This window comes from Ammodytes marinus (genome assembly GCF_949987685.1).
Source record: "Ammodytes marinus genome assembly, chromosome: 22".
NCBI lineage: Eukaryota > Metazoa > Chordata > Actinopteri > Uranoscopiformes > Ammodytidae > Ammodytes > Ammodytes marinus.
In genome coordinates this window covers 13467783-13493396 of record NC_137226.1, presented here as the reverse complement: position 1 = coordinate 13493396, position 25614 = coordinate 13467783, and the positions used below count along the sequence as shown (strand labels likewise).

Below are 25614 nucleotides of genomic sequence, written 5' to 3'. Positions count from 1 at the left end.
GGGGTTTCCAGATCATGGAGAAACTAACTGTGTTTTTTTTAACTGTCATGAGACAAAGGAACTCACTTGACCAAGAGGTGAACATAAAGTTGTACTAATATTACAGAAGCACACAGTGAAATGCTACTTACATTTAGCATATATTTGTCTTTTTGCAATAAATTATATCTATGTCTTTTTTAAAACTAGTCTTTTACCACAACCTTCACTACACATGTGACTTAAACAAGTACATGTTTAAACCCTTGGCATATTTGATGTATAGGCTACATGGTGTTGGAAACTTGTTTATTCATTTAGAAGTAGCCTACCTTGTTATAATATTAGATAATTTAACCACAGTGTAAATTTGGAAGAACGTCCAATCTCACAGAACATTGTAGCCTACAACACCCCTTTAAAAGGTATATGCCATTCAAACACGTATATAAAAACAAAACAAAATGTAAATAATTGACAAGGGCTTACCAGAATGTCAAGTGCTGACCAAAATCTCAGTCGCAGTGTCGGGCAGGGAACTGGAGGGTTTAATAAAAGTACTTATGGCGGTGCAGGTTTTAAACCATGTGGAAATCTGCCTGTAGCCAATGACAGGATAGGTTGGTTCTACCCAACAAGTGGCACAGTAACAGGTGAAAGCTGAACAGCTGTCTGCTTTAGCTCCCACTGTCAGCTGTGGATTTTATTATTTTTATTTTTTCCGCCTGTTATTCCACTCCTGTCCTGCTGGGGGCAGCCGTGCGCCGTTGTGCTTAGCGGGCAACGACGTCCGCTCTTGCGTCCGCTACACTAGAATCATCCACAGTAAACACAAGACTGTCAGCCACACGGTGAAAGAACTAGCTTACGGTCACCTGGACGGAAAGGTAAGACAACGCTTTGGTTTGTTTATTTACATTTTGAAGGTCAAACTGTCTGCAGTTTGTTTGGGGGATGTCTGCTCTGACTTTTAAGTGTTATATGGACCCGGAACTGGCAATGTAGGTAGGCTAGATAAAGGCTCTGTCACCAAGTAGCGTTAGTATGTGCCTTGTCACTCATATTCAGGGAGACAGAGATGTAGGAGCACAAGTGGCAAGTTCTCCCTTGCAACACAAATGCTGGTGAAAAATGACTGAATATTCACGGGGGTGTTGTGTATTGAAAAAAAGAAACGAGGTAGGCTACATAATCTCTTCAAAGACAGAAGTCACGAAAACAATGATCAAGCGAGAGGCACAGATGTCGTCTGTACGCCTGTTCTGTAATCTACAGAAAATTGATAGCGTCCTTTGAACGTGACGCCCTGCTTAACATTTTCCCATTCGATGTGCTGTGCTCTGCAGTGCTGTGTGTGTTTGCATTGTACCTGTCAGTACTGTGTGTGTATGATAAACAAACACCAAACAAATGCTGGCTAAAAGTATTTGTCTTCGGGGAGTTAACCTTTACAATCACACTCCTTTCACAGCCTGTTTTTAACTTGGACAGTTCAATGTGTGAAACTATGCTTAGCTTACAGTTATTATGGCAATCACAAAAGTCCTGATTTGTTTTTTATCTTGTTACAGTTTTGATGATTTCAAATTCTGATAATATAGCCTAATATACACAACATAATAATGAATATGTTTCAAACGTGGCCCTTTCTTCATTGTGGAAACGACTAGTATATAGGCATATGGCTCAGCTTCTTATTTGCCTAAGGTGCAAGGTTATTTGTACGCCACCAGATACTGTGAATGTTATTGGCAATGGCAGGCACCCAGGGAGTTATAATACAGTCATGTGGAAGAACCTTGCAGCTTGTTGCAAAATGATTTATCACGGAAATGAAAGTGAAGCCATTGACTTTCATACGGGTGTTTCGTTGACATGACATTTTGGCTTCTGGTCCCAGAATTAAAGCAGTTGCTCCTCATAGAACAGGCCAACCTTATTAAGCACACATTTACTGCAGTTTCTTTGGCAATGTTGTGCAAACATTCAGCCAATTTGGCCAGTGTGTTTCTTACAGATTTCAAATCTTGGGGGGGTAAAGAAGACAGCACTGGTATCAGTCAGGGCTTTAGTATGCAGACGCCCCATGATGTTGAGGTATCACAGGGCTGAAAAAGTTGGATCAGAGCATCCTTAGTTTCTTTCGGTGGTGGGGTCCTGTGTAAACAACATGAGGTGATGCTTGGTTCCAGTTGAACGGGCAGACGGGGGGGGGGGGGGGGGGGGGGGGAGTGTTATGGTCATTTGGAGGCAGTACTGTGGTAGTATACAGTGGGCCCATTGATACCTGTGTAGGTGCCACAACACACCCCGCCATTCAGACCAGATCGCATCTATTCATACTCAGTTTTTTACCCTGAGGAGATGGATACTTCTTCCAAGGAGATGTTGCATCTTGTAAGCACAGGAATTTTCCCAGACTGTGTTTGAGGAACCTGGTGGTTTGTGGTCATCATCACCACAGTTTCAGTCACTGGATCAATTTGAAAGGAACATCCAGCGTTTCAACTCTGGGAAACTGCATCAACATTATTGCTTATTCCGCTTTTAAAGGTACAGTGCGTAAAGGGAATTGCTGTTATTACAGAACAGAGTTGGTAGAAATGGAATATAATATGCATAAGCATTGTTTTAATAATAAGTGTATAATTGCTTGAAAAGTTTTTTTCTTTTATTACAATACCTGAGCGCTTTTATATCAACATTTTTATATAGTGGGTGTTCGCTGGAAATGCACCTGTTGGAAGAGTAAATAACTAAGTACATCTTCACATCATCACTTGATATCCGTGGAGAGACTTGAAGCAGTGGGTGGTGGATTGTTGCCATCTTTTACGAAACTAGCTTCTCTTCCTTGAAGGCCACCATAGGTTGGTTCTGTACATTCTCAGAATGGGAGAGGTAAAGAGTAGACTAGGGAGCGTTGCAATCTAGTCCCTTCATCCCTATATGATAATACACGTTATTACCAACTGTAACTTTTAAAGTCAGCGAGATGTGTTCTTCTCACCTGCTCAGCCAATGACTAATAGACATAAAGTATAATCAAGCGTTTTTTAACATCTGTTTTTGAATCCTTCTTTTCAGGCTTCTTGGTTGCTTCCCTGTAGTGATGTGCTTGTCCCGTCTGGCCTAGTGGGAGACTATAGCTGAACCCCCTTTTCCCTGCCCTGTTGCCCCTGAAGACCTCCTCCTCCACCACTACCTGGTCCTTCCTCGTCCTCTCGGCTCCTCTTCCTCCCTCCGGCCGCCCTCTGGGATGCCTCCCCCGTGCTGTGGCTACCTGTCACAGTACACCCATCATCACCTGGTTGTCTTCCTCCTTACCTTCTTTAGGTAATCCCCCCCCTCCCTCCATCCTCCATCCTCAAACCTTTTCTGACCTGTTTAAGGTTGTACATGTCCTCCTGGGTTAGTCTCCACATGACAGTTATACCATGGTAGTCTTCCGGGTAACTGGTAATCCAATGAGGGCTACAATGGTGATATGTCTAGTGTGGCTTTAGTGTTTTTTGTTTGTATTTTAAAGATCATTCATGAATGCAAAATTCACTTTTAATGTTTTTTTCAACATTAATATCGGTCCATGTTGTGTTTAGAGACTCAAAAGTAAGAGAAAAAACAACCCTCTCTCTTATTTCACCTTAAAGGGGCACTGTGTAACATTTTAAGTAATTTATTAGGTAAAATCAATATCCTCATTCATAAATATGTCCTCATTGGTGTAAAATCACCTCTGCCAATAATCTGAATTATCCTCCTGAGCGGAGAATTACAAATATTAATATTAACTTTTGTACATTGAGAGGGTAAGTCTTATGGAGGAATCCATGTTTTTGGAATGTCATCAGGTGCATTGTTTACATTTAGAATTGTTCTTGTCCTTGAAGGTCACTGTAGATTCTTTTATTTTTCAAAAGGGGTGGGGTTACCCAGGGAGCGTTGCATTCTAGAACTTTCTAAAACTTTCTAGAACTTTCTTGATGATGTCATATTACACACTGCACCTTTAAAGGGGCACTGTGTAAATGTTAAACAATGCACCTGATGACATTCCAACTATGACACTTTCAAGATGGCGGCACTAGGCCTTGGTCCAAAATATGCAGAAATATGGACATATATGAGAAATTCAGCTATTATGCACTAAATTAAATGTACTTATGGATATTATAATTACTTTCTACAAAATCTGCTTGGAAATAAAACCCAAAATTCTACACACTGCAGGTTTAACCAGAGACAAGCTCTAGCACAGAGAGTTTCAGACAGGCTGAAAAGAGGAGGTTAAGCAATGGCACTGTGACTTAGAAAGTTTTTTTTAGACACTACGCCATGAAAATAGTTTCTAGTAGGAACCCAAATTTGAAGCTGAAAATGAGCATAAGATCTGACCTTAACATTATTTTTTTATTAGCTGTCCTGCATATTCGTTGGAAAGAGTCACAGGACATAAGGGAAAAGTAAATTCCGCCAATCCACAGGAAGAGAGAAGTGGAGTTGCTTTAAAGTGAAATGTTGTGTGGTCCAGATTTGCACTGCACTGGGAGTGGGTGTGCGCTGGTAATTTAGGTGAAAGGTCGATGGGGTTAGGTTAACCCGGGTGAGACATGGACAAGATAACATGAACAATACCTACTGTTTTCCTTTGCTACTCCAATTGAAAAAAAGTCTTAAAAAGTAGTCAAAAGTCATTTGAAAAATGATAATGGTAATACTTTCAGGTCATTATGTTCAACAGAGCAGGATTCTTTACATGATTAAAACCTTAAAAAAAATTCAAACCTTTGCCCCCCGAATGTGAGTGAAAAAACTAAACGGGGAATAGAAGATTGAGAAGCCTACCCAGTTTAAGTTCCTGCCATATCTTTATTTCAGTCAGTGCTGTTAATCTTTAATTACAGTAGATGTGGAAATCTGCTGTGGCCGTATCACGATATACTTCTTGGGAGCAAAGAAAGGAGTGCCATCTGCAGCAGCTGGTGGCACACAGTGAACCCTCCTCTTTACAAAATTACATTTTGGCCTTGCATTCTCGCTATTCCTTTAAATTCTCTCAGCAGAACTGGATTGCTGCTACGTTGGAATTTAACCTTTTGCCTGCTTCATTTGACCTAATGTTACCCAAGACCAAGACAACTCACATGAACTCTTAGGGGACTATTAATAGTCCACTTGTATAAAATGGTATATTGGTGTTATTATGTAAACACCAGCGCTTAAACTGACATTGAACGGAACAAGAATGATTGTTTTATTATATTTATTTTTCAAAGTGTTCAATTGTGTCCACATCCTCCTCAAGCATGAACCTGTTCAAATCTCCTCTCTCTCTCTAGCTATGTGTTGCTGCATGCGTCTAGGAAGACGTTCAGCAATGTGAAAGTGAGCATCTCAGCCCAGTGGACACCGTTAGTCCAGAATGACAGCCTGCCTGCCTTCTCCCCTGGCGAGGTACTGAGCACCAACGTAACAGAGCACTGGGTTTCAATCTCCCTTTGGGGATGCAGAAAGTACGTATCTTCTCTGACATAAATATGAATAACTGTGTTTTCTCTGACTCCCCCAGACGTGGCAGAACAATCGTCTGTTTGCAGATGAACAACAAGCCACGCTGTTCCTTGGAGCCCTAGACTCCATTTTCCTCTTCTCATACGCAGTGGTGAGTAGCAGCAAACAGGATTTTTTTCTGTTCCCTAAGAGAAGGGATGTCTGCCACAGAAAAGGGAAACACTAGCGGTGCCTGATTGCATAGGGAGAACACCTGATCTCTGTTGCTCACGTTCATTCAGGAATGGTGAACTCAACCAGAATATAGAATAAGTAGCTTTTATGATAGAAGTCATGTAATAGATGCAGCATACAGTTGTGTCTCTTTGTGCCTTGGGTAATTGTGCCTGTTCTGTCCACTCAGGGTCTGTATCTCAGCGGTGTGATTGGGGACAGGGTGAACCTGCGCTACGTGCTCTGCTTCGGCCTGTGTGGCTCTGCTGCAGTGGTGAGTCCAACGAGCTTGTGTGAGCAATACTCGATTATTGGGGTTTTGTTCACGTTTCCCAATTTGCATGCTATTGATCTACAGTTTATTGTTATGGACAATCTTAATTTCCTCTGTAAATTTAAAACCCTTTTTTCACAATGCAAACTCCAATAAAAAATAGCATTCCGTCTTTATTGAGAATATCAAGATATTTTTTGGGTTGCGATTGAAGGGTCCAAATAAATGATGTCATTTACTGTTTATACCTCTATCTGTCATGTGGCATTATCATGAATGTTGGATGAAAACTAACTTTTTCTAACAATTTTAAAAAGGTAACAACATCAGGAAGTAAAAAGAATTGGATCAAGACATACCCCCACCTATGATATGATCACATATTAAAAGATTGAAATCCTCCCCGTTTGTTTTTGAACCCCAATCAATAATACAGATCAGATTAAACAAACAGTATTTATACGATATGTCTTGCAGGAGTTTGTGTTCGGCACTCTGACCGAATGGCTCCACATCTACAACGTGTACCTGTACTGTGGGCTGTGGGTGCTGAACGGCCTGCTGCAGTCGGCGGTCTGGCCCTGCGTGGTGGCCGTCATGGGCAACTGGTTCGGCAAGACGGGGTGAGTGACACTGTACAAAACCCTGCATTGTGTCTCTCGCATCGCTGACATTAGATGTGTTTGGAGCAACATCCATCCCTAGCCCCTAGAACAGTGGTGTCAAACATACGGCCCGCGGGCCGGATCCGGCCCGCGAGATGATTTAATCCGGCCCGCGACTTGTAGAGCACACATTTATGAGCATTTCAAAAAAAAAAGTAAGTCTCTAGCCCATTCCTGTGAGGAGATATGAATTTTTAAAGAAATAACCAAAATGCTCACTCCAGCCGCTAGGGGGCAGCCAAAATTTTAAAAAGCACATTTTAGCAACGTGGGAAATGGTAAATGGCAATCTTGCTTCACCGCTATTAATGTTTCCTCCAGTGCTTTATGGCAAAGTAAAAACCAAAAAAAAAAAATATATATATATTTTTAGTGCTGAACAATTAATGTACTAGCAAGCGCGATGTTTCCGCGGCTCTGCACGCGCGAAACGAGCAGGAGCATGCTAGTGTAGGCCTACAAGATTTATTTCCTAATTTTCCATGCTGCTTTATTTTTATGTTTTAAATTGGGAAAAACGAATTCCAAAACAACCAATAACCTCTGTATTTAAAAATAAATCAAAACAGTAGAAGTTGCACTTTTATTTAATTTAATTTTGTACTGTCTGCATGTTTGCACAAAATGTGTCCCTGTACATATAGTAAACAAAATTGGACAACTGTAACGTCAGTGCCTGTTGTATTTGTGTATTCAAATAAACAGTTGTTTATTTCATTAGTGCGTAGATTGGCATCTTTGAGCAAAATACCCCCAAAATTTTTGCTGCGGCGCTACACGCCGCACCTCCTATTCCCATGGCCAGCAGCAACCTTTACTAAGACATTTCCTGGGGGGTACAGAGATCCCTTGTGATCCATGATAATGTAGGTTACAAATGTAGGCTGAGTGATAAAGCATATTACTGAAAAACAAAGCTAGAGATTTGGAGTTGACATATGTACGTTATTTTGCCATTATTTTACTGGTCCGGCCCACTTGAGATCAGAGAGGCTGTATGTGGCCCTCGAACCAAAATGAGTTTGACACCCCTGCCCTAGAACATATCCAGTCAAGATCGCTCGTCTGACAAGTGCAGCTTTATGATGCACGCCCACACACGGAAAACACTCGCGCTCCGCACTCGCACAATGGTGTCCATTCACTGCTGCTGCCAAAACATAGACGCCATTGAGACTCCTGTTTCCTCAGTGGCAGGCCTTATTAACATCATTTTCGGCTGAAGATGGCAAATCACTAAGCTGTGAAGTAGAGTTAATAAAGTCAAATTACGTCAAGTATTTGAAGTTGTTTTTTTGACACTGACACTGAGGGAATTTCTTTATTTTTTTTAAATCAAACTTTTTATAATTGAACTTTGTATTCTTTTTCCAGGCGGGGCTTTGTGTTTGGCCTTTGGAGTGCTTGTGCCTCTGTAGGCAACATCCTAGGGGCCTTCCTGGCATCTAGTGTACTCAAGTATGGATATGAGGTAAGACACACACACACACACACACACACACACACACACACACACACACACACACACACACACACATTTTATTAATACATTTTATCAAATCATTCCAAGCAATGTAAGGCTAACATGATGTATGTCGCTGTGTGCAGTATGCCTTCTTAGTGACCTCTGTGGTGCAGTTTGCTGGCGGGGTGGTGGTGTTCTTTGGCCTACTCACTTCGCCAAAGGAAGTCGGTAAGGATGGCGAGGAATATGTGTTCTTGAAAAGTATTTAGTTGCACCCCAACATTTCCTAAACCAGAACTTTTTCCTGCTTGTGAGAGGAAATCTTAATACATGTTTGTGTTTGTGTGTGCACTTGCATGGGTCATATAGCAGCTATTGTCAACAGGACCACCCAACTCTTATGTTTGACCTCATTCCCACGGAGGCCATTTTGAACTTGTATCACACACACAACAGTGAAGTGTTTTGAAGAGACGTGCACTCTTTGATTTAATTTGGGGAATTCAATCTAGGGGCTTGAACTAGTGTGTGTGTGTGTGTGTGTCAGGTCTGAGTTTGGAGTCAGACACTGGCCTGGGCCCGGTGGAGAGAGACACGGACAGCCACAGGCCTCTGATGAGTGATGAGGAGGATGACGTGGAGGTGGAGGTGCAGCCGCAGCCAGACGAACATCAAGCCGAGGCTCCTAGACCTGTCAGCTTCTGCCAGGCTTTCTGTCTGCCCGGAGTGCTCCCTGTAAGTCCACAACTAGCCCTATTCTCACGGGATAAGTAGCCTATAAACTGACAAATTATGGATATGTTTAATAATTGTAAGTCTATGACGACTCGAGACAATCTTTTATACAACATTTTTGTTTAATAAAGCAACTTTAAATGGTAGCAGGGCTTAAACATGTAGACCTAACTAAATGTTGGCAAGACAAAAAAAGATACTATTATATATATATATATATATATATATATAAATAATTGAATTCAATCTGGGCTAAACCGTTAAAGTAGGCTTTGGTGCATCTTTCCGCATCAAGTTAAAGTCATAACTGAAGATCATAAATTCCAGCTAGCCCAATGTAACATAGAGATAACGATAATAATCAAAGGTCGAGCGGCCCTTACCTTGTTATGAAGTCCATATAATGAATGGATTGGTTCAATCTTCATACCTACGGTATCATTATTGTGTCTCCCTCTGGTGTATTTGCACCGACACAGCAGCTTTCTCTCGTCGAAAATTTGACCCTAAAAAATATAAGTAATGCATCACTTCATGACTCTTCCAAAGAATCAATAAAAGTAAGATAAAAATGTATTTCATTTTGTACTGATGAAATTCTCTTGAATGTAGTTACTCTATTCGTTACTGGAAAAATTAATATTTTTACAGTAACCGGTTATTGCCCAACACTGCGCTAAAAGAGATGAAATCATACAAATGCATTGAAGACACAATCTCCATGTTGACTGTGTCCTTGTTTTGTCCTGCAGTATTCGCTGTCCTACGCATGTCTCAAGCTGGTCAACTACTCCTTCTTCTTCTGGCTTCCTTTCTACCTGAGCAACAACTTCGGCTGGAAGGAGGCCGAGGCCGACCGCCTGTCGGTGTGGTATGACGTCGGAGGAATCATCGGTGAGTCTAGTGCAAAATTCATACCTTTTCATACATGCTTCATTTAACCATAGCCTCAGTTCTAACACTTTTTTCAGGGGACATTTGCAGGGAGTTTTACATTTAGTTTTAAAAGCGTAAATGTGTGTTAACTGTCTTTCTGTCATTCTCTTTCTTTGTGTCAGGTGGGACGGTGCAGGGTTTGATTTCCGACTGCATAGGAAAGAGAGCCCCGGTGTTGGCCACCAGTCTAGTGCTGGCGATGGGAGCCTTGGTGGGATACAGCCGTGAGTATTGCAGAGTCATGATTGGTTGATTTAAGGTGCACTATACAGTTTCAAGGGAGGGGGCTTTGTTTACATTTGCAGAGCTTGCAGTTAGTTTACAAAACATATTTTTACCTAATGTTATTCTTGGTATTGAATAATTCCGTAATTATAAATCGAAACAAAATTATTTTGAAGCACCTGGAAGTTATACTAGACTATGTTTGCACACAAAACTGTGGGCCCTGCTGCCGTAAACAACAACAGGGAAACTGTAACTTTTAAGGTAGCTTTCTAACTTCAAACAGTGCTCCAGGGATCCAATATTCCTGTGTAGAAAGTTTAGTTTTTCAGTTGTGAAAATATACCTTTTAGAAATGTTTCACTCCTCTGACACACCCAAAGTAGCATAGTGCACTTTTATTTATTTTTTTATTTTTTTTAAAGATATTTTTATGCTTTATTGATAGTGCAGAGAGACAGAGGTGAAATGGGGCAGAGAGGGGAGTGACATGCAGAGAACGACCGCGGGTGGGAATCGAACCCGGGTCTGCTGCTGGGCCCGGCCCGGGAGGGGGACGCCTTATCAACTGAGCTAAAGGCGCCCCCAACATAGTGCACCTTTAATCGATAATAAGAAAATCCATCAGCAACTTTACATTTTGGACTACGTGCTGCTTAAACTGGAAATTGTTGGCTTCACAAAAAATGTCTGTGATCCATGTATCATTGTGACTTGGACTTGAACTCAACTAAACCCTGATAGACCATGAATAGCAGTATGACTCTATTATAATTCTACTCTCTCTCTCAGGCTCACCTAACGACCCGGTGATAAACGCTGCCCTGTTGGCGACCACCGGCTTCTTCATTGGCGGTCCGTCTAACATGATCAGCTCGGCCATATCAGCTGACCTGGGGAGGCAGGAGGCTCTGCGTGGCAGTCAACAGGCTCTGGCTACTGTCACCGGCATCGTGGATGGAACTGGAAGTATAGGAGCCGCTGGGGGACAGGTGAACAAACAAAGTGCCTGTGTATTGGAAAATAGAGCCAGTAGTAATACATTTGATACTGCAACAACTGCACCATGTTAAATGTAAACCTCTAAACTAAGGCTTTCAAATCTACTTAGTTCTACTACTGTACTGTTAAGGTTATACAAGTAGCCAAAGACTAGCCATCATTGATCTAATTATGTTAAAAAAATGTTAGGTTCAACTGGCATTGGTGCATAATGAAAATAGTTCCATTTGTTCAATTGACTAAAACTAAAGGAGCACTGCAGCACTACTAAGTTGAGATAATGTTAGCATTATCTCAAACAGCAGTTTCAGTTTGGATTATAGCTTTGCATTGACACTGTCATAATAAATTATCATAATAGATAGACATTTGACTTTTTCCCATCTCTATCTCCCATAACCCTCTAGTACCTGGTGTCCATTATTGAGAGCAAGCTGGGCTGGATGTACACGTTCTACTTCTTCGTTGTCATGGTAAGACGACTTCCTGATATCACAAAAAAGCCCTTTGTAACCGATGACATTTTGACATAATAAAACCTATTGTTCTCGCTGGGTAATTGTCTCACTGTCATGGCTTACTCAGACACTAGAAGAGTACAACAGACCCACCATCTATGTCACTATCAACGCTTTTGATTTCCTAGTTTATACAGTGCATTTGGCATAGGTGTATAATGTGTTCTGCTTTAATTTCCAACTGATAACCTGGTAGCCTCTAACCTTTTTTGACCATCTGTTCACCGTTGGACCACATTTGCGTATCCTTAACCAACAGCAGTATAACATTATCTTATCAAAGAATGAATGACAAACCCTTATATAACGCTGTACTTGTTGTGTCTTTTGGTCACAGACAGGGGGCAGCATTCTGTTCATCACTCCCTTGCTCTTCAGAGAGGTGCGTGCCATGTGGAGGGAAAGACGAGCATTGCACCGCCAGCTCTGAGAGCGTCAACATATGCCGGTCGCAATACCTCCACTCTTATCAAGTGACAGCACAGCTCAGAAACAGCTCCCTTTCTGTTAGGTGAGTTTGGTGGAGGCAGAAAGATTTCGTGGACGCTGTTTCTCACTGCCACGTTGGTTAAGGTGAGCTGAAGTTAGAAGGGCCACAGTCCTAACTGCAACAAACACCTGTGTTTTTTTTCTATTTTTGCTCTTGTGAGCAGGCAGTGTAAATGTACACTTCTTTTAGTGTAAATACAGAGATTAAGCAGTTGAGCTGAAGTGCCTGATAAAAAAAGAAAAAAGGCTTTTAAAAGGAACCTGGCTGTCAGGCACAACCAGTCTGTGAATCAAGGCCTTGCAGCGCCATCACAGAATGTACTTGTGTATACTGTATATTTAAGGATTTCAATAGATGTAAAAACAAACAAAAACGTGTTAACTTATAGACCTTTCCCTCAGAGACGGTCCGGGGGTTGGGATTGCCTAAAGAATGTGAATAACCATTGTAATGTTGAAAATGTATTCCCCGCCAGCTATTGTAGATAATGTATGATATCCTGTTATTTTTTTGGTCGAGATAATGAATATTGCACTGTAGCATTATTAATCGAATTAGACTTCAAGTCTTGTAGAACCACTTAGTGAACCACTTAGATCTGAGCTGTCCTGGGGTACTTTGACCTGGCAGCCACTTGAATTCCTCTTGTGTACAGTTTTGTGTAATCAAGGTTAGAAGCAAATAACTGCTTCTATAAAACTATAGCTTTTGATGACGGGAACTGATCCTGTCCATTCTGTACATGTGTCAACCAATGACTTGATATCTGCTCATCATTCCTTTGTCACGTCCTGTTTACGGGAATGTTTACGCCTCAAATATTATTGTCTTACACACACACACACACACACAAGCACACACTGACAGTAACACCGTCATTGGAATCTCCCATGGTCTTATCATACATTTAGTTTACAGTGTTGCATACATGTCTTATACACACTGGAGTGTAAACTGCATACTGACATTGAAGGAGGGATTAGTTTGCTGCACATTTGTCTGTTTGGGCAAACCCGACTATGAATCTGTTTCTGAACATTGTCTGTTATTAAGTGCTGGTGTTTTCAAATAGAATGGAATTTATGATTTCTTTTTTTTATACCTCCATGTGGCCAAATGGACACAACAGGTAGTTTGTGCAGTTGCATTTTTAGCTGCTTGTATTTAAAAGTGCTTCTGAGACAGGTTCCCTGAAGCTTAAAATAAGACTTGCACCTCTGGTAAAAGGAAAATAACTTTTAAATGTAATGGAATGTAAATTTGAAATGTATGTGGAATGGGTAACACTATGCGTGGTGTATTTTATTTAATTTTTTTATTTTTTATTTATGTGTATTTTCCAAGTTTAAATCAATGTAAATGCAAATCGTCATTGTAAATAAATGCAATTTTAATTTTGCAATTTGTGGTTGATCTTGTTAAACGCCCAAACATTTCCGATGCACTGATGGTAGAGGTGGGTGTGTAAGTAATGCCCTTTTTTGCTAGCTTTTGTTTTATTACAACCACAGACTGTATACAGCATGCATTATGCTACATTATTGTCAAATTAAGTAAATGAAAACTGTCTGCTTTTGATGATTGAGTATACAATGTTACTAGAAGACCACCAGGGTGCGCTACTGGGTTACAAAAAATTCAACCTCTCCTTTCAATAGGGTTTATACAATTACAGTAACTAAATTCAAACTCGAGACCAATATTTTTTGTTTTATATCAATGTCAGCCATTGACATTTTATTACTTTGAGCACACAATGAAATCAACAATATGAAAGGCAACATTGAAAAAACAACCCAGCAATATATTTTCTATGCAACATATCAAATCAAATTCTGATCCCATAAAAAAATACACTTCTTACATTTTGCAAGGGTACACAAACCAGTATTAAATTAAAATACAATTTAAAAAAAAAAAGTTGTACAAAGATTATCATACATTCATGCATATACAAAGTAGGGAAACCGCTGCTATACTTCGATGTAGCTGCAACAGGGAAATTAGGTTTGGTTGGTCACAGCGGAGACACTACCAGATGTTAGTACTCCCTGCAAAAAAAAATCCAAAAGAAGCATTAAACAAAAACTGTGTCTAACAGTGTGACAAGTCTGATTGGAGGAAAAAAAGAGTCACAAAATTCCTAATCTGACTCTATGCATTACCATTTAAAAAATAAAATAAAAAATAAACTTTTGTCAACAATTGTTAAAGTAGTGCAAAGATATAGTTTCAGAATTTACACATTTCGTTAGTTGTAGCAAAAAAAAATATATTTTGTAATTATTTCCCTACATAACATGATAGAAACTCCAAATAAGTTAAGATAGATACAAGTTTCCTCTTAAATGCGCTGAAAAGATAGGAGCGCAAACAGTGTCACACACACAAACATAGATAAATTGACAGACAAATAATCCTGACAAATCTTTTTGAAATAGCCATGACAGAATAGCATTCACTTTAACAACTGCTTTCATGCCTTTTTTTCTCATGAGACTTAGGCGGTTGGTTCATAAAAGGGAGACCGAGACACTTTTAAGGGGGCAGACAAAAGGCGTGCCAGAATCACAGGCCACTTATCTGTCCGGAGAAGCCCTTTGATCCAGAAGGGGCCTGAAGGTTCCCTATTAAAATGTTGTCCCTTTTTCCTCTGGGCCCCTTCCTCTTATCCCCTCCCACCACTATTTCTTGGAAAGCTGTCAAAGCCAAGAGAGGGGAAGACAACCAAAGTACCCTCCCCCCCTCCCCCCCAATGGAGTTTCCTCTGCATGGAACTGGGCCTCCTTTCCACTACTGACTCCTTCACCCGATGTGAAACTCTACACATCGCTACATGCAGCGCTGAACCTCGACAGCTCTTACCACAACACAATAATAACCACCCCTCCCCCCTTGTTTTCGTCTCTCGGTCTCTCTTTCGCCTGTAGATGCAAACAACCTGAGCTACATTGTTTTCTTTTTTTGTAATGAATCACTTGATGAGGTAGTAAGGCTGGATTGAACCAAAGTATGGCTTTTTATCCATCCATGTAATAATTAGAGTGACTGCATGTATGTAGGGAAAAACAAGAAGTAGGCACATCTTATTCGCGTCACCAAAACTGTTGGTTTCACAGATTTGGTGTGTTTACACTACGTATTTGAAGATCTGGACATGCTTTGGGACCTTCCTTGACCCATAACTGATCATTCAAACAGTGAGCGACTTGTATTAAATGATGCGTTCCTAATTTTAATGGCGCAGCATTTTCCTCTTTGGTTCAGCTGCCACAAACGTTACACCAAAGCAACGCATTCACACTCTTAACACCTATACGATACAAACAGTGTGACAAAAAAGTGTGAAGGAGCTCGATTCTATATATATATATACACAAAAAATAAAAAAGGTGCCTTCATTCCCTTCATAGAGAAAAGAGAACATTAACAGGAAGACAAAGAAAAGAAATGCTACATTACGAGCATGACAAGCGTAAGCTGGCAAAAACATCCAGCTAAATAAGGTATGTTCTGGTTTGTCTGGTCAAAAGAAATACAGATTTTTACACCCCCTCTATGTAAATAATACAAAGCAAAAATGTTATTCTTTGTTGTGATAGTGTAATATTAATATATATATATATAGCTAATCTTTTTGAGTGGCAACGGTGGAGTGTTTATAAGCCACATAATTTGGGGGCTGTGGCACAGGTTTCTACTAACACCTTATCTTACCGTAGTTTTACTTATTGCTTGTCTACTTTTATTTTATTTTGAAGACGATGCAGCGTCTTGAATAATGAATACAAAAGAAATACTGCTATTATTTCTCAGGATTTCTCTGTCCGTATTACCGCATCCCTGAAACTCCACCGTTGACCTTTAACCTAGGGCTAATCACAGCCGCGCTGCCAAATGTTGAGCCCCTCAGTGAGGATTTGACCCCTGGTCCCACTTGTGCTCTTTGCGCCTCGGGGTGAGGCTGAAGGCTAAGTGTGACATGAGGCAGGGAATTGTTAACTGGCCTAATCAAAACCCTCTCATGACTTTTAGATAGAGGGAGTGAAAAAGGTTGAGGGCTGAGTTCAAATACTATCCAAAGCCCTGTTCAGAAAAAAATGAACAATTTTTTTTTGTTATTAAGAGTGCATTCAAGATCATTTCACAGTATAGTCAAAAGCAGAGGAAAACAGTATATAGAATATTTGCAATTGTCAAAAGAAAACCGTATTTAAAGTCTGAGCTTCATTACGTAGGAAAAAGTTAGCTTCCTTGTGCTGAAACTTTTAAGGTATGTGGTGTCTGAAGTGTTTTTAAGCCCATGTTACATGAGCTTGTGGACAGTCAGTTCCATATTGCTACATATATATACATATGATATGACACATATCGATCCTCCACAGCGTTGAGTTGTGCTTTTCTACTGCCGAGAAGCTGCTTTGTTGAAAATCTTCCTCTTCTTCACCTGGAAGAAATCTGGAGGGACAGAAAATAATGCAAAGTCAAAAAAAAAATTATCAGTTTTTTAACAACCACAATCTGTCCTAGTTATCTTTGCCAACTGAAAAGTTTAAAATTTTGGGAAAATTCACTCATTCGCCTAAACGTAGAAGTATTGTTTTGCATATAAAGACATTCGGTGGACTGACCTGTGATGGTAGGCTGTTTGTGTTTTCCTAGCCGTTTGAGGCTGTAGCACCCCCTGGCTGTCAACTCCAGGTACTCGTCACCGGACCCTGACGATGAACTGCTGGACCCTGGGGATCCCTCGCCCGATGAACATGACGTCTGCCTTTTGCGTAGGGGACGCGCCTTGACCATGCAGCTGTGGAAAAACGCTGGCACTTCCTTGCACTCCAGCTCCTCCCACTCCATGTCGGGGCCCTCTCGCGGCGTCTCACTGTCGAAATCAAAGTTCCAGCGCTTGTTGGCCGCCTCCACGCCCATGCAGAGCAGCCTCTGGAAGTCCTGCTGCAGCTGCTGGTGGTCCACGGGCCCAAAGAGGTTCCTCCTAACCGGCCCCACCTTCATCTTCAAGGCCTCGATGCCCCCCAGGCGTGACAGCTCTGCTTCAGATGCCGTAGCCGGTCTTGACGATTGTGTTGATGGAGAAGCCATCTCTATGTACCTGTCGGAGAACAAAAAGCATGTCTGTGTCAGAAATGGCTCTACTAGGCCTGCAGCGGTTCAATGGGGTGTGATTTAGGTTTAGTACAAACATACAAGTTGCCCCCCCCTCCCTCCTTCAAACACCAGCAGTATAGTATGCCCTTGTGGGTACCTTTTAGGGTTTTATGTGATCAAGTCCACCTGTGCCCTAACCCACTGAGTAATTACTTCAACAGGTTAAGAACCAACACCAAATAAATCTCGTACAAATGTGTGCGTGTCGGAGTAAACCTGCTTCTCCACCTGCTCTGGTGCCTGCCAGTCAAAGGTGGACAGGGAAGGTCAGGAGGTCACACACAGAACAGTGTGTGAGCCACTTGTGTGGGGAGGGGTTTCTACATGCCCCAGCAGCTATCTGCCACATGTAATTAGAGCAAAGCTGTTGAATTATGACATTGATATTCTAACTCACGGTTTTCAGCTTTATCTTATCACAACTTGCAATGTAATTCATTCTACATGTAAGTGGTTAATGACCACATTCTGACTGCCACCTAAGTGACTGCTTTAGGGCTTTATCAGCTGTGTGTTGACAGTAAAAGATGGCGATAAGCCTATTCTGGGATGGGCAGTGACTACACGAGGGCTGAGAAACAAACAGTTCTGCTATAGATAGCAATGAACACTTGACAAGATCTTCAATGGTTTACAGTGCTGCAGTAAACACTTCTTAACTATATATCAAATTGCATTTTTTACATGTTGTATATTGTCCCCTGTGTTACAAAGTGTGTGTGATTAAAATATCAGAAAAGCAACTTTGGGAGAAAGGGCGTGGGGAGCTAAAAAGGGGCCCCAAGGAGGGTAAATCCGGCCATGCCCAGACCCTTAAGCCTAGAAAGCAATCGTTCACAAATGTGCAGTTTGTGAAATATTGTCAATTTCTGAGTTATACTGTAGGAATATTTATAATACATATTTCAACAAGACACCGTGAATACTACATAATAATGACCCAATTAATATCCCAAATAATATTTGTTTAAGCAGGAGTTTTTAACTTTATTAGTAAGGTAGTGAAGCATTACTCCATTCAATATAATAGGCTACTGTGGTTAAACTGTACACAGAGGTGAATTTACGTTTTAGAAGTACACAACATTCCACCATATCAGCCTGAAGACAGAAGTAGAAGTGGGGTGAGGGGGGGGGGGGGGTGTTACGCAAGTGTTATGACACAGTCTACAGAATGAATAACTTAAAAAATCACCAGTAAAATACCTAGAACGTTATGAAGCATATCGACTTAGTGTTTGTAAAAAATAAGTTTAAAAAACAAAACGTGTTGGAAAAAATTCAAACAAATGTCTTAAATGCGTAGCCTACATTGCTAGAATTATTATAACTTATGTATTTGGCCTCCGCCATAATGTTTCTTCCAGAGCTGGTTAAATAAAATGTAATAAATCTCAAAAGATTCAGTAAAAACATAGATAGTAAAACCCATGGACCTGTTATATAACCAACCGAGTGAGAGTTGTTTGCGTCGAAAAATGGGTGGGCGCGGCATATATGCAGATAAGGTTACAACTTCCAGGAACACACGAAAACACTGAGACAACTATTATATATCTTTGCCCAAACTGCCACACAAAAACGACAAAAGTTAAAATGTGCGACTCTCTCTACAACAAGGACACAATGTAGCCGTGCAGCGTGGAAAAACTATCGTTGAGGCTTTTGCAAATCTTTGTGACGCTGATGTAGGTCAATGACATGCTACACACAAACAGCCCCGCTACATGTCAGGACATCGCACACTCATATTACATAAACACACACCAGCCACTAATACAATTATTTTAAAACATTACGAATAGAAATAAAATAGTGCAAACTAAGTTTTACACAAGCGCTGACTCTTTAACGAATAACGAAATTGTGAAACCTTTAAAAATGGCAAGTTTTACCTTGTAGGCTTTATCGTCCAGACTAAAGCTAAAGTGAACTTATTAAAACATTGTCTACGTTTTAAAAAATAGGCTTTGCTGTAAATATATGCAAATACACATGCTATTTGTCTGCATTTCTTACCATCAGTGTCGATATCTCAAAGTATTTAAAAAGTTTTCCGGCGAGATAGTTTAGTCCTCACACTACGCACAGTTTATCCAGCCAGAAGAGTGAGAACACACCGTGTCACGTTGAAGGCTTTTCAATTAATGGACACTACCCACGAGAGGGTCGTTCTCATTGGTCGTTCTGCTCTTATCTGCGACTTGTTTGTGAGGTACTCACTCAGAAGACAGGGCGAGGGGGGGGGGGGGGGGGGCGTCCTGTCTACTATAGGACACCATCACGTGGCTCTCCATCAAAACAGTCACTGTTGGAGCGCAGCCACGAGGTAAACAACCCAAATAATCATAAATTCTAACGACAACTAAACGCATCAAAAGGTAAAGTCGCACTGCGGCAAAAGCGAAGGGCATGGCAATGTGTAGACTGAGTAGGCTAAGCTGCAGTTGAGACATATTTGCTTTTCCGATTACTAGGTTACACAAAAAATAGTTTGTCAATTTAACATAATTGATTTTTCACATGATATTTCCTTTGCTTTTGTACTAAAATATTGTCAATCAATAATATCCATAAGCCGGCCTATTTTATATTTTCCTCAATACGCTCATAAACATAAGGAGTTTTTTTTGTCAGGCTACATATCAATATGTGCATGTAATGAAATTCAAAATGTAATTGTGTATAAAAGTGTAAATAATTAATATTTAAATAGTTTCTTACCCGGTTGTAATGCTGCTCAAATCAGACTGTTGCTCCTGCACTCTGTTTGCGTCCCGTGTGCTCCACTTCTTTCCCGGGATATAAGAAGTAGGCCAAATATCTTGGAAGTGGCGCTAGTTTCCCCTACTACTGCCTGAATGTGACATACTTCTCGTGTTTTGCTTGCATTACGTTTTATCTTGGCACCGTGCCCAGCCCCCTCAAGTCACGTTGAGCTGCAACGTGACCTACTTTTCTTCCCGCCTAAAAAGTTACACTATGGATTTACCACACAGTTTACTTGTCCTGCTGTACTTAGGAATGTGAAGTGGCCACTATCACATGCATTTGCTTTGGAACTGCAGAAAAGAAGAAGAGACACTGCCATTACAACTGACAGAAATAGGTCATGACTTCTTGACCTCTTAATTGACTTATGTCTTAAAAAGACACATTTTAATCAAATAAGGCAATATGGAACATTGAGTTAGTTTTAATTGGTCAAATATAAAGATTAGTGTAACCAAAGGCACCTGGAACAGTGGACCTACAGTTCTGACAATATAGCCATGTCATTAAAGATCTACACACTTCAGCGCACATGTATGGCAAAAAAAATAAAAAAAACTGAATGAGTAACCACTTATCTCAAATGTCGCAGATTAAGTTTTAGCTCAATTCATTTCAGTCTAACATCAGAATACTAATGCTTTTATTGGTGGTCTTCATTCAGTTTGCGTCATTACACCAAGCTACACTAGCCACTCTTTTTTTTCCATAAACGATTTTTATTGAAATTTTTCTTTTTTAACTAAATCAAGCCACTCTAATGTAAATATTTGGTGGTTTTCTCCATCTTGAATACGCCAATTTGGACTTTAGTAACTGAAAACATGCTCTTTAGTTCTTATTTGTCAATGATTAATCAAGAAAATATAAACATTAAAAGTGACAAGAGGCAATTCATCACGTTTGCTATGTATGAAAAGCTGACCACTTCCATCTCCACGCCCCCTTTATTTCAACTCCTTTCTATCTTGCATTACACAACTTTTTGAAATATCTTTATTTCTGATTCTTGGGTGACTACTCCATCGTGTTTCCCTATTACATCAGGTTTTATCACCACAACACCTCCTGCACTTGTCTTGGCACACTTCTTCTTTTACTATTACGAAATTACTGTGGCATCTTCTTTCGTGTTGTAATTGAAAAAATACCTTCTCCTCTTCCTTATAATTACACCGGCTCTTAGGTGTGTTGCATGGGCTGCACCCTGCATAGCTCTACAGTGACACAGAATAGAAGTCATCGGAGAGGCCCGTTATCCGACTAACGCCTTTCAATGAAAAAGGTCATTCCAGGTTTTCCACGCACACTCACCCACCCACTGAAACACATTCTATTTTTACACATTAGTCAGTGCCTGGACGGCCTTATATGAGTAAGGTTTCCCTTGCTAAGACTTTGCAAATGCAGACAACGCCTCTTTAAGTGGGTTATGTGATTTCACAATGTCGAAGTAACTATGGCACTACTATGTTGTGTTGCTTGGTATACAAATGCTAGACATAGAAGTGAATCTAGGAATTTTACAAAAACTCCAGAAAGCTCAACTTCTGACTTAATTTATTCAATGAAAAGAAAAGGGACTGTGTGAAAATGATAAGGGTATGGTGTTGGAGTTTGGACTATATAGTTCTACTTGTTAAGAAGCAAGATCCTTCCCATTGTTATCAACTATCAAGTCCTCGAAATTCACTGACAAAACAAGTTGTTTTGCCTGTGCAGTTTGTTGTTGGGCCCTTGCTGAAACTGACTGTCAAGCAGTCTCAATAATAGAATAACAATTTTTACATAACCCCGTTCACACGTTATAGAGGCTGATTTAGGAATTGGCCAGATATAAGAAACCCTTCACTCTTATTGTTCTTTTTGTTTTTCACATGCTGGGTTATTTGAGATGTCTCCCATTGTCACACATTACAGTCAATAGGGGATGTGCCCCAGTTCCCTAGTGCCTTACTAATCTGTGTGTCAAGTGGTCTTTATACACATTGTCATATTTGAGGCCTCGATAGCATGATCCCTCAAGGTTTTGTCTGCTCTGTGACCTGTATTTACAGTCAGCTTATTGTTCGTCGCTAAATTCCTAATCCTCTCGTTTTCGTCCACTGTGATGTGTGTGTTTTGGTGTGACCCCCCCTTTGCACCACTCCTGTTCTTAATCCTTTGCTGTATGTTGTAACAGTCATTAAAGCCCCATTGTCTTCCCTCCACGGTCAGTGCCCTTTGAATACATTAGGATGTGTTCACACAGGGTGACTCAAGTCAGGAGACCACGTCACGGGGGATAGGACTCTCACGGTGGGTTTTATGCTGGCAATAAAAAAAAAGAAGGAAGAAAGAAAGAAAATCAATTGAACTCCATTCATTGATTGAGCAGTTCTTGGTAAAACAATGGACACAAAAGAGAAGCCATTAGAAACCTGACCACCATACCTATGCTACTACAACAACACGCATTGTCCATTAACACTTTATATCTCATTTACATTACGCTAAGCGGCTGCTCGATGTAGCTTCAGATTTAGTGTGCAGACCCTGATAGTGGTATCGGACTTCTGATCTGACTCTTATTTAACACTGGATTTTATTTTCTTCAGTGCACACAAGTACGGACATGTAGCAAATATTGAGGAGATATTCATCGATTTAGACAAAAAAATCGATTTTGACAACAAGCATTCTCCAGAAACGCTGGCACCACCTCTGATTGAAAGTGTATAATTTGTCAGTCTGGTCGGGCCAGCATTCGAGAGACAAAAGTATGTTGAAAAGAGAAGACAAGACTAAGAGTGACATTTTTTCATCTTTGGCAACGCAACCTGCACCACCTTTATATCACATGTAGTACGGCTCACTGCGTCACTATGTCGTTTTGAGATTAAAACACTGTTTGGTTTCAATCCAGATGAGACGGAGGTTTCAGAAAGCTGCAGGTCAGAGGTCATTGGCCTCACCACAGCCACGAAAGACGGTGAAACACCAAGAAGAGGATGTATAGGCCTCCAAGAAAGCACGCTACTGCTGTCTGCTTCCGCCTGAGCAGGAAAGGTGAAATGATTTCGCTGTGAAAGAGAGAACAGGAAGAACACCAGAGGAGAGGAAGTTGTTGGTTCACAGGTGCAGTATAGGACGGGGGGGCGGGAGGGGGGGGGGTTCCACATCCGTCTGCCCTTCAGTTGTGGAAGCGAACACCGAGAAGAATGCTCACCGCAGACTGGAGAGACTGTATACGCCAATCATGATTTACAGAAGTACTGCAACAAGAGGGAGGAAGAACAGGGCTTTGTGCAGAGACACGGTGTGGGACATGGCACAGTGACAGACAATTAACAGCGAGATTGCAAGGAAATGAAAAGCAAGTAACAGAGAAAGAAAGCGAACTGAGCATGCTTGCTTGGTATCTGGTGATTTAAGAGATAATTGGCCCACACGCTGGAAACATGAGCCTCCGAGCAGCTCATCCATCGCGTTGACACACACATAAACCTATGTACACATGTAAACATGCTCTGCAGGGCTGTAGTGAAGGATGCCTGGGGAAAAAAGCTCTTTAACATATTTGTATCCCCATTGTTTTGTATATCAGTGAAATAACTTAATAACTATAGTGGACAAATTTTCATTCAATTTTGTACAGATATTCCTGATCCCCAGAAGGATGGCTCCTAATAACTTTGGTGATCCTCTGACCTTTCCCTTTAGCCTCAACCATGGAGTTAACATTTGTGGTTTTGAGTTAAATTGATCTAGCCTATTGTATGGATGTCAACAAGGTTTGGTCAATTTAGAATTTTCACGTAGCGCCATCAATCATCACGCCAAAATGTGTCCTTTGCATCCAAATACCTGCCACTCCCATAGTCACCTTTGTTCAGCCGTACATGAACATACTGTACAAACAGAAGTTGTCTAATGTAGTTACTGTATGTCGTTTGACCTACTTATCACCACATCCATTCTGTCTGGAACATTGAGTACAGGGGAGTAACTTTTCATCCAGGCTTTTTCTTATCTCTTCATTTTGGAAGTTTGTACTTTGTGAGAGGGAGTGAGGCGAGGGAGGACTAAAATAAGGCAGTGAACCTAACAAACACACACACACACACACACACACACACACACGCACACGTATACAGTACAAGTACTCCATATATAATGGGGAGGAGTTTCCATGGGAGTATTCGCCCAGCTGTGGAAGCCACAGGTGGGGTTGTGGGGGGAGGGAGGAGAACGAGTGAGCCATATTCTGATTTCTGATGAGTATGTGTGTGAGTGTGCATGGGAGTGTGTGTGTGTGTGTGTGTGTGTGTGTGCGTGCTTGCTTGCTTTCTCTGCGAGGGTCTGCTGAAATTTGGGGGTGCAGGGAGAGCGAGGCTGGCAGTTGGATTTTGTCAGGGGGTTCACCAGGGGAATTTACGTGTCGGGGTGAACGGGTTTAAGATTAAATATGCCCAAGGAGATCCTCTGACTCACTGTGTTTGTTTTGAGTAGGGGAGGGCTGGACCTTAGGGGTCTGGCCTGGCCCCCCCAGGCCAGTGTAACATACAGAATGGGGTCTCTCAGATTTTGTTTTTCTGAGCAGTGGTGGCCCGTTGAAAGCGATTGTAGTCCGCTCGTCTTCATTTTCTTTATGTAAATTCCTTCTTGGGCCTTTTAGGAGCAGCCCGTGCCCAGAGGCTATGATGAAAACATGCTCTTTGACACACATAGATATACATAGACACATATAGATATACATACATAGAATGTTTGTGGGCGTGTGGATGGGAGGAGAGGGGAGGGGTCAAAGGGTGGGGCGAGGCGGGTGTAAATCGATCCTTTGTTTTCGTCCCCGCGAATGTGTCTCGGAGGGATTTGTTTTGGTCTCACTGAGGTGACTTTGAGACTGCTTCAATGTCAAAGCCAGAGATAAAGCAACGGCAGACGTTTAAAAAAAAAGTCAAAAAGTGCGTAAAAAGTCGAGCAAAAGTTCCATATAGACCAGAGAATGGACCCAGTTGTCCCTACCAAATGAATTGTTATTTTTGGTGTTCCTGAAGACCTTAGATGCTTCACTTGAAAAATTAGCAATATTCAAACTTTTTCCTCTCATCTCTACTTACTCTATCTACTTCATTGTAAAGATCCCTAAACCTCCATCTCCTAACTCTTGGCTGAAAGACCTAATGTCATTCCTATCCCTATAGATCAAGTACAGTATGAGGGATTGCTCTGATAAGTTTAATCAAAAGTGGGACCCTGTTATCACTTTTGTTATTACTATTCCTTCCTTGAATGATAAGCACACAACCACACACACTAGTTTCTTATATTTTCTTATATTTTACCCCTTTTTTGTTAATTGGCTGATGGCCAAGCTGTCTGTGTAAGCTTGGCCATCAGGGTCCGGTTGTTTCTATATTGTTCAGTGTTGTTAACTTAAAAAAAGACAATACAAAATACAAGAAGAAAAATAATTACATTTAATTGTACCAGAAACAAACATTCCCACTTTAAGATTCCATAAAATGCTGCTTTCAAACTTAACACACTCTCCGTGAATATTACATATGCTTATTTATTTCATTGCATCGAAAAGTAAGCAACTACAAGAAGTATACTCACAATCTTATCTCTCTGAAAAACACACTGTATCTGCCATTCATAACTCCAGCAGGGTTGTG

The 25614-nt window shown here is 40.9% G+C and overlaps 2 protein-coding genes across 3 annotated transcripts; one reads left to right on the top strand and one right to left on the bottom strand.

Annotated features, from left to right (window-relative positions):
* Positions 1–797: 797 nt before the first annotated feature.
* Positions 798–13374, top strand: slc37a3 (solute carrier family 37 member 3). Its single transcript, XM_080050909.1, has 14 exons — positions 798–866; positions 3067–3315; positions 5319–5433; positions 5549–5641; positions 5894–5977; positions 6455–6600; positions 8017–8113; positions 8251–8335; positions 8655–8842; positions 9595–9736; positions 9901–10002; positions 10796–10995; positions 11413–11478; positions 11861–13374. The coding sequence occupies exons 2-14, from the start codon at positions 3239–3241 to the stop codon at positions 11951–11953; spliced, it is 1488 nt and encodes a 495-aa protein (XP_079907035.1). The 5' UTR covers positions 798–866; positions 3067–3238; the 3' UTR covers positions 11954–13374.
* Positions 13375–13733: 359 nt separating this feature from the next.
* cdkn1d (cyclin-dependent kinase inhibitor 1D) lies at positions 13734–20026 on the bottom strand. Of its 2 annotated transcripts, none has more exons than XM_080050789.1 (3): positions 19904–20026; positions 16645–17123; positions 13734–16471 (listed from the first exon to the last, which is right to left on the bottom strand). In XM_080050789.1, exons 2-3 carry the CDS (start codon positions 17111–17113, stop codon positions 16416–16418), a joined length of 525 nt encoding a protein of 174 aa, XP_079906915.1. In that variant the 5' UTR covers positions 17114–17123; positions 19904–20026; the 3' UTR covers positions 13734–16415. The 2 variants fall into 2 exon arrangements, with proteins under 2 accessions (XP_079906915.1, XP_079906914.1); XM_080050788.1 differs by lacking the exon at positions 19904–20026 and adding an exon at positions 19199–19361.
* Positions 20027–25614: the final 5588 nt, after the last annotated feature.

What these genes read in the sequence shown, in the direction of transcription:
- slc37a3 (XM_080050909.1), top strand. Translation starts at nt 3,239, where the DNA reads ATGCCTCCCCCGTGCTGTGGCTACCTGTCACAGTACACCCATCATCAC. An exon ending in TTCCTCCTTACCTTCTTTAG is followed by an intron (nt 3,316 to 5,318) that starts GTAATCCCCCCC and finishes CTCTCTCTCTAG; the next exon opens with CTATGTGTTGCTGCATGCGT. An exon ending in CACTTCGCCAAAGGAAGTCG is followed by an intron (nt 8,336 to 8,654) that starts GTAAGGATGGCG and finishes TGTGTGTGTCAG; the next exon opens with GTCTGAGTTTGGAGTCAGAC.
- cdkn1d (XM_080050789.1), bottom strand. Translation starts at nt 17,113, where the DNA reads ATGGCTTCTCCATCAACACAATCGTCAAGACCGGCTACGGCATCTGAA. An exon ending in CAAACAGCCTACCATCACAG is followed by an intron (nt 16,472 to 16,644) that starts GTCAGTCCACCG and finishes CTGTCCCTCCAG; the next exon opens with ATTTCTTCCAGGTGAAGAAG.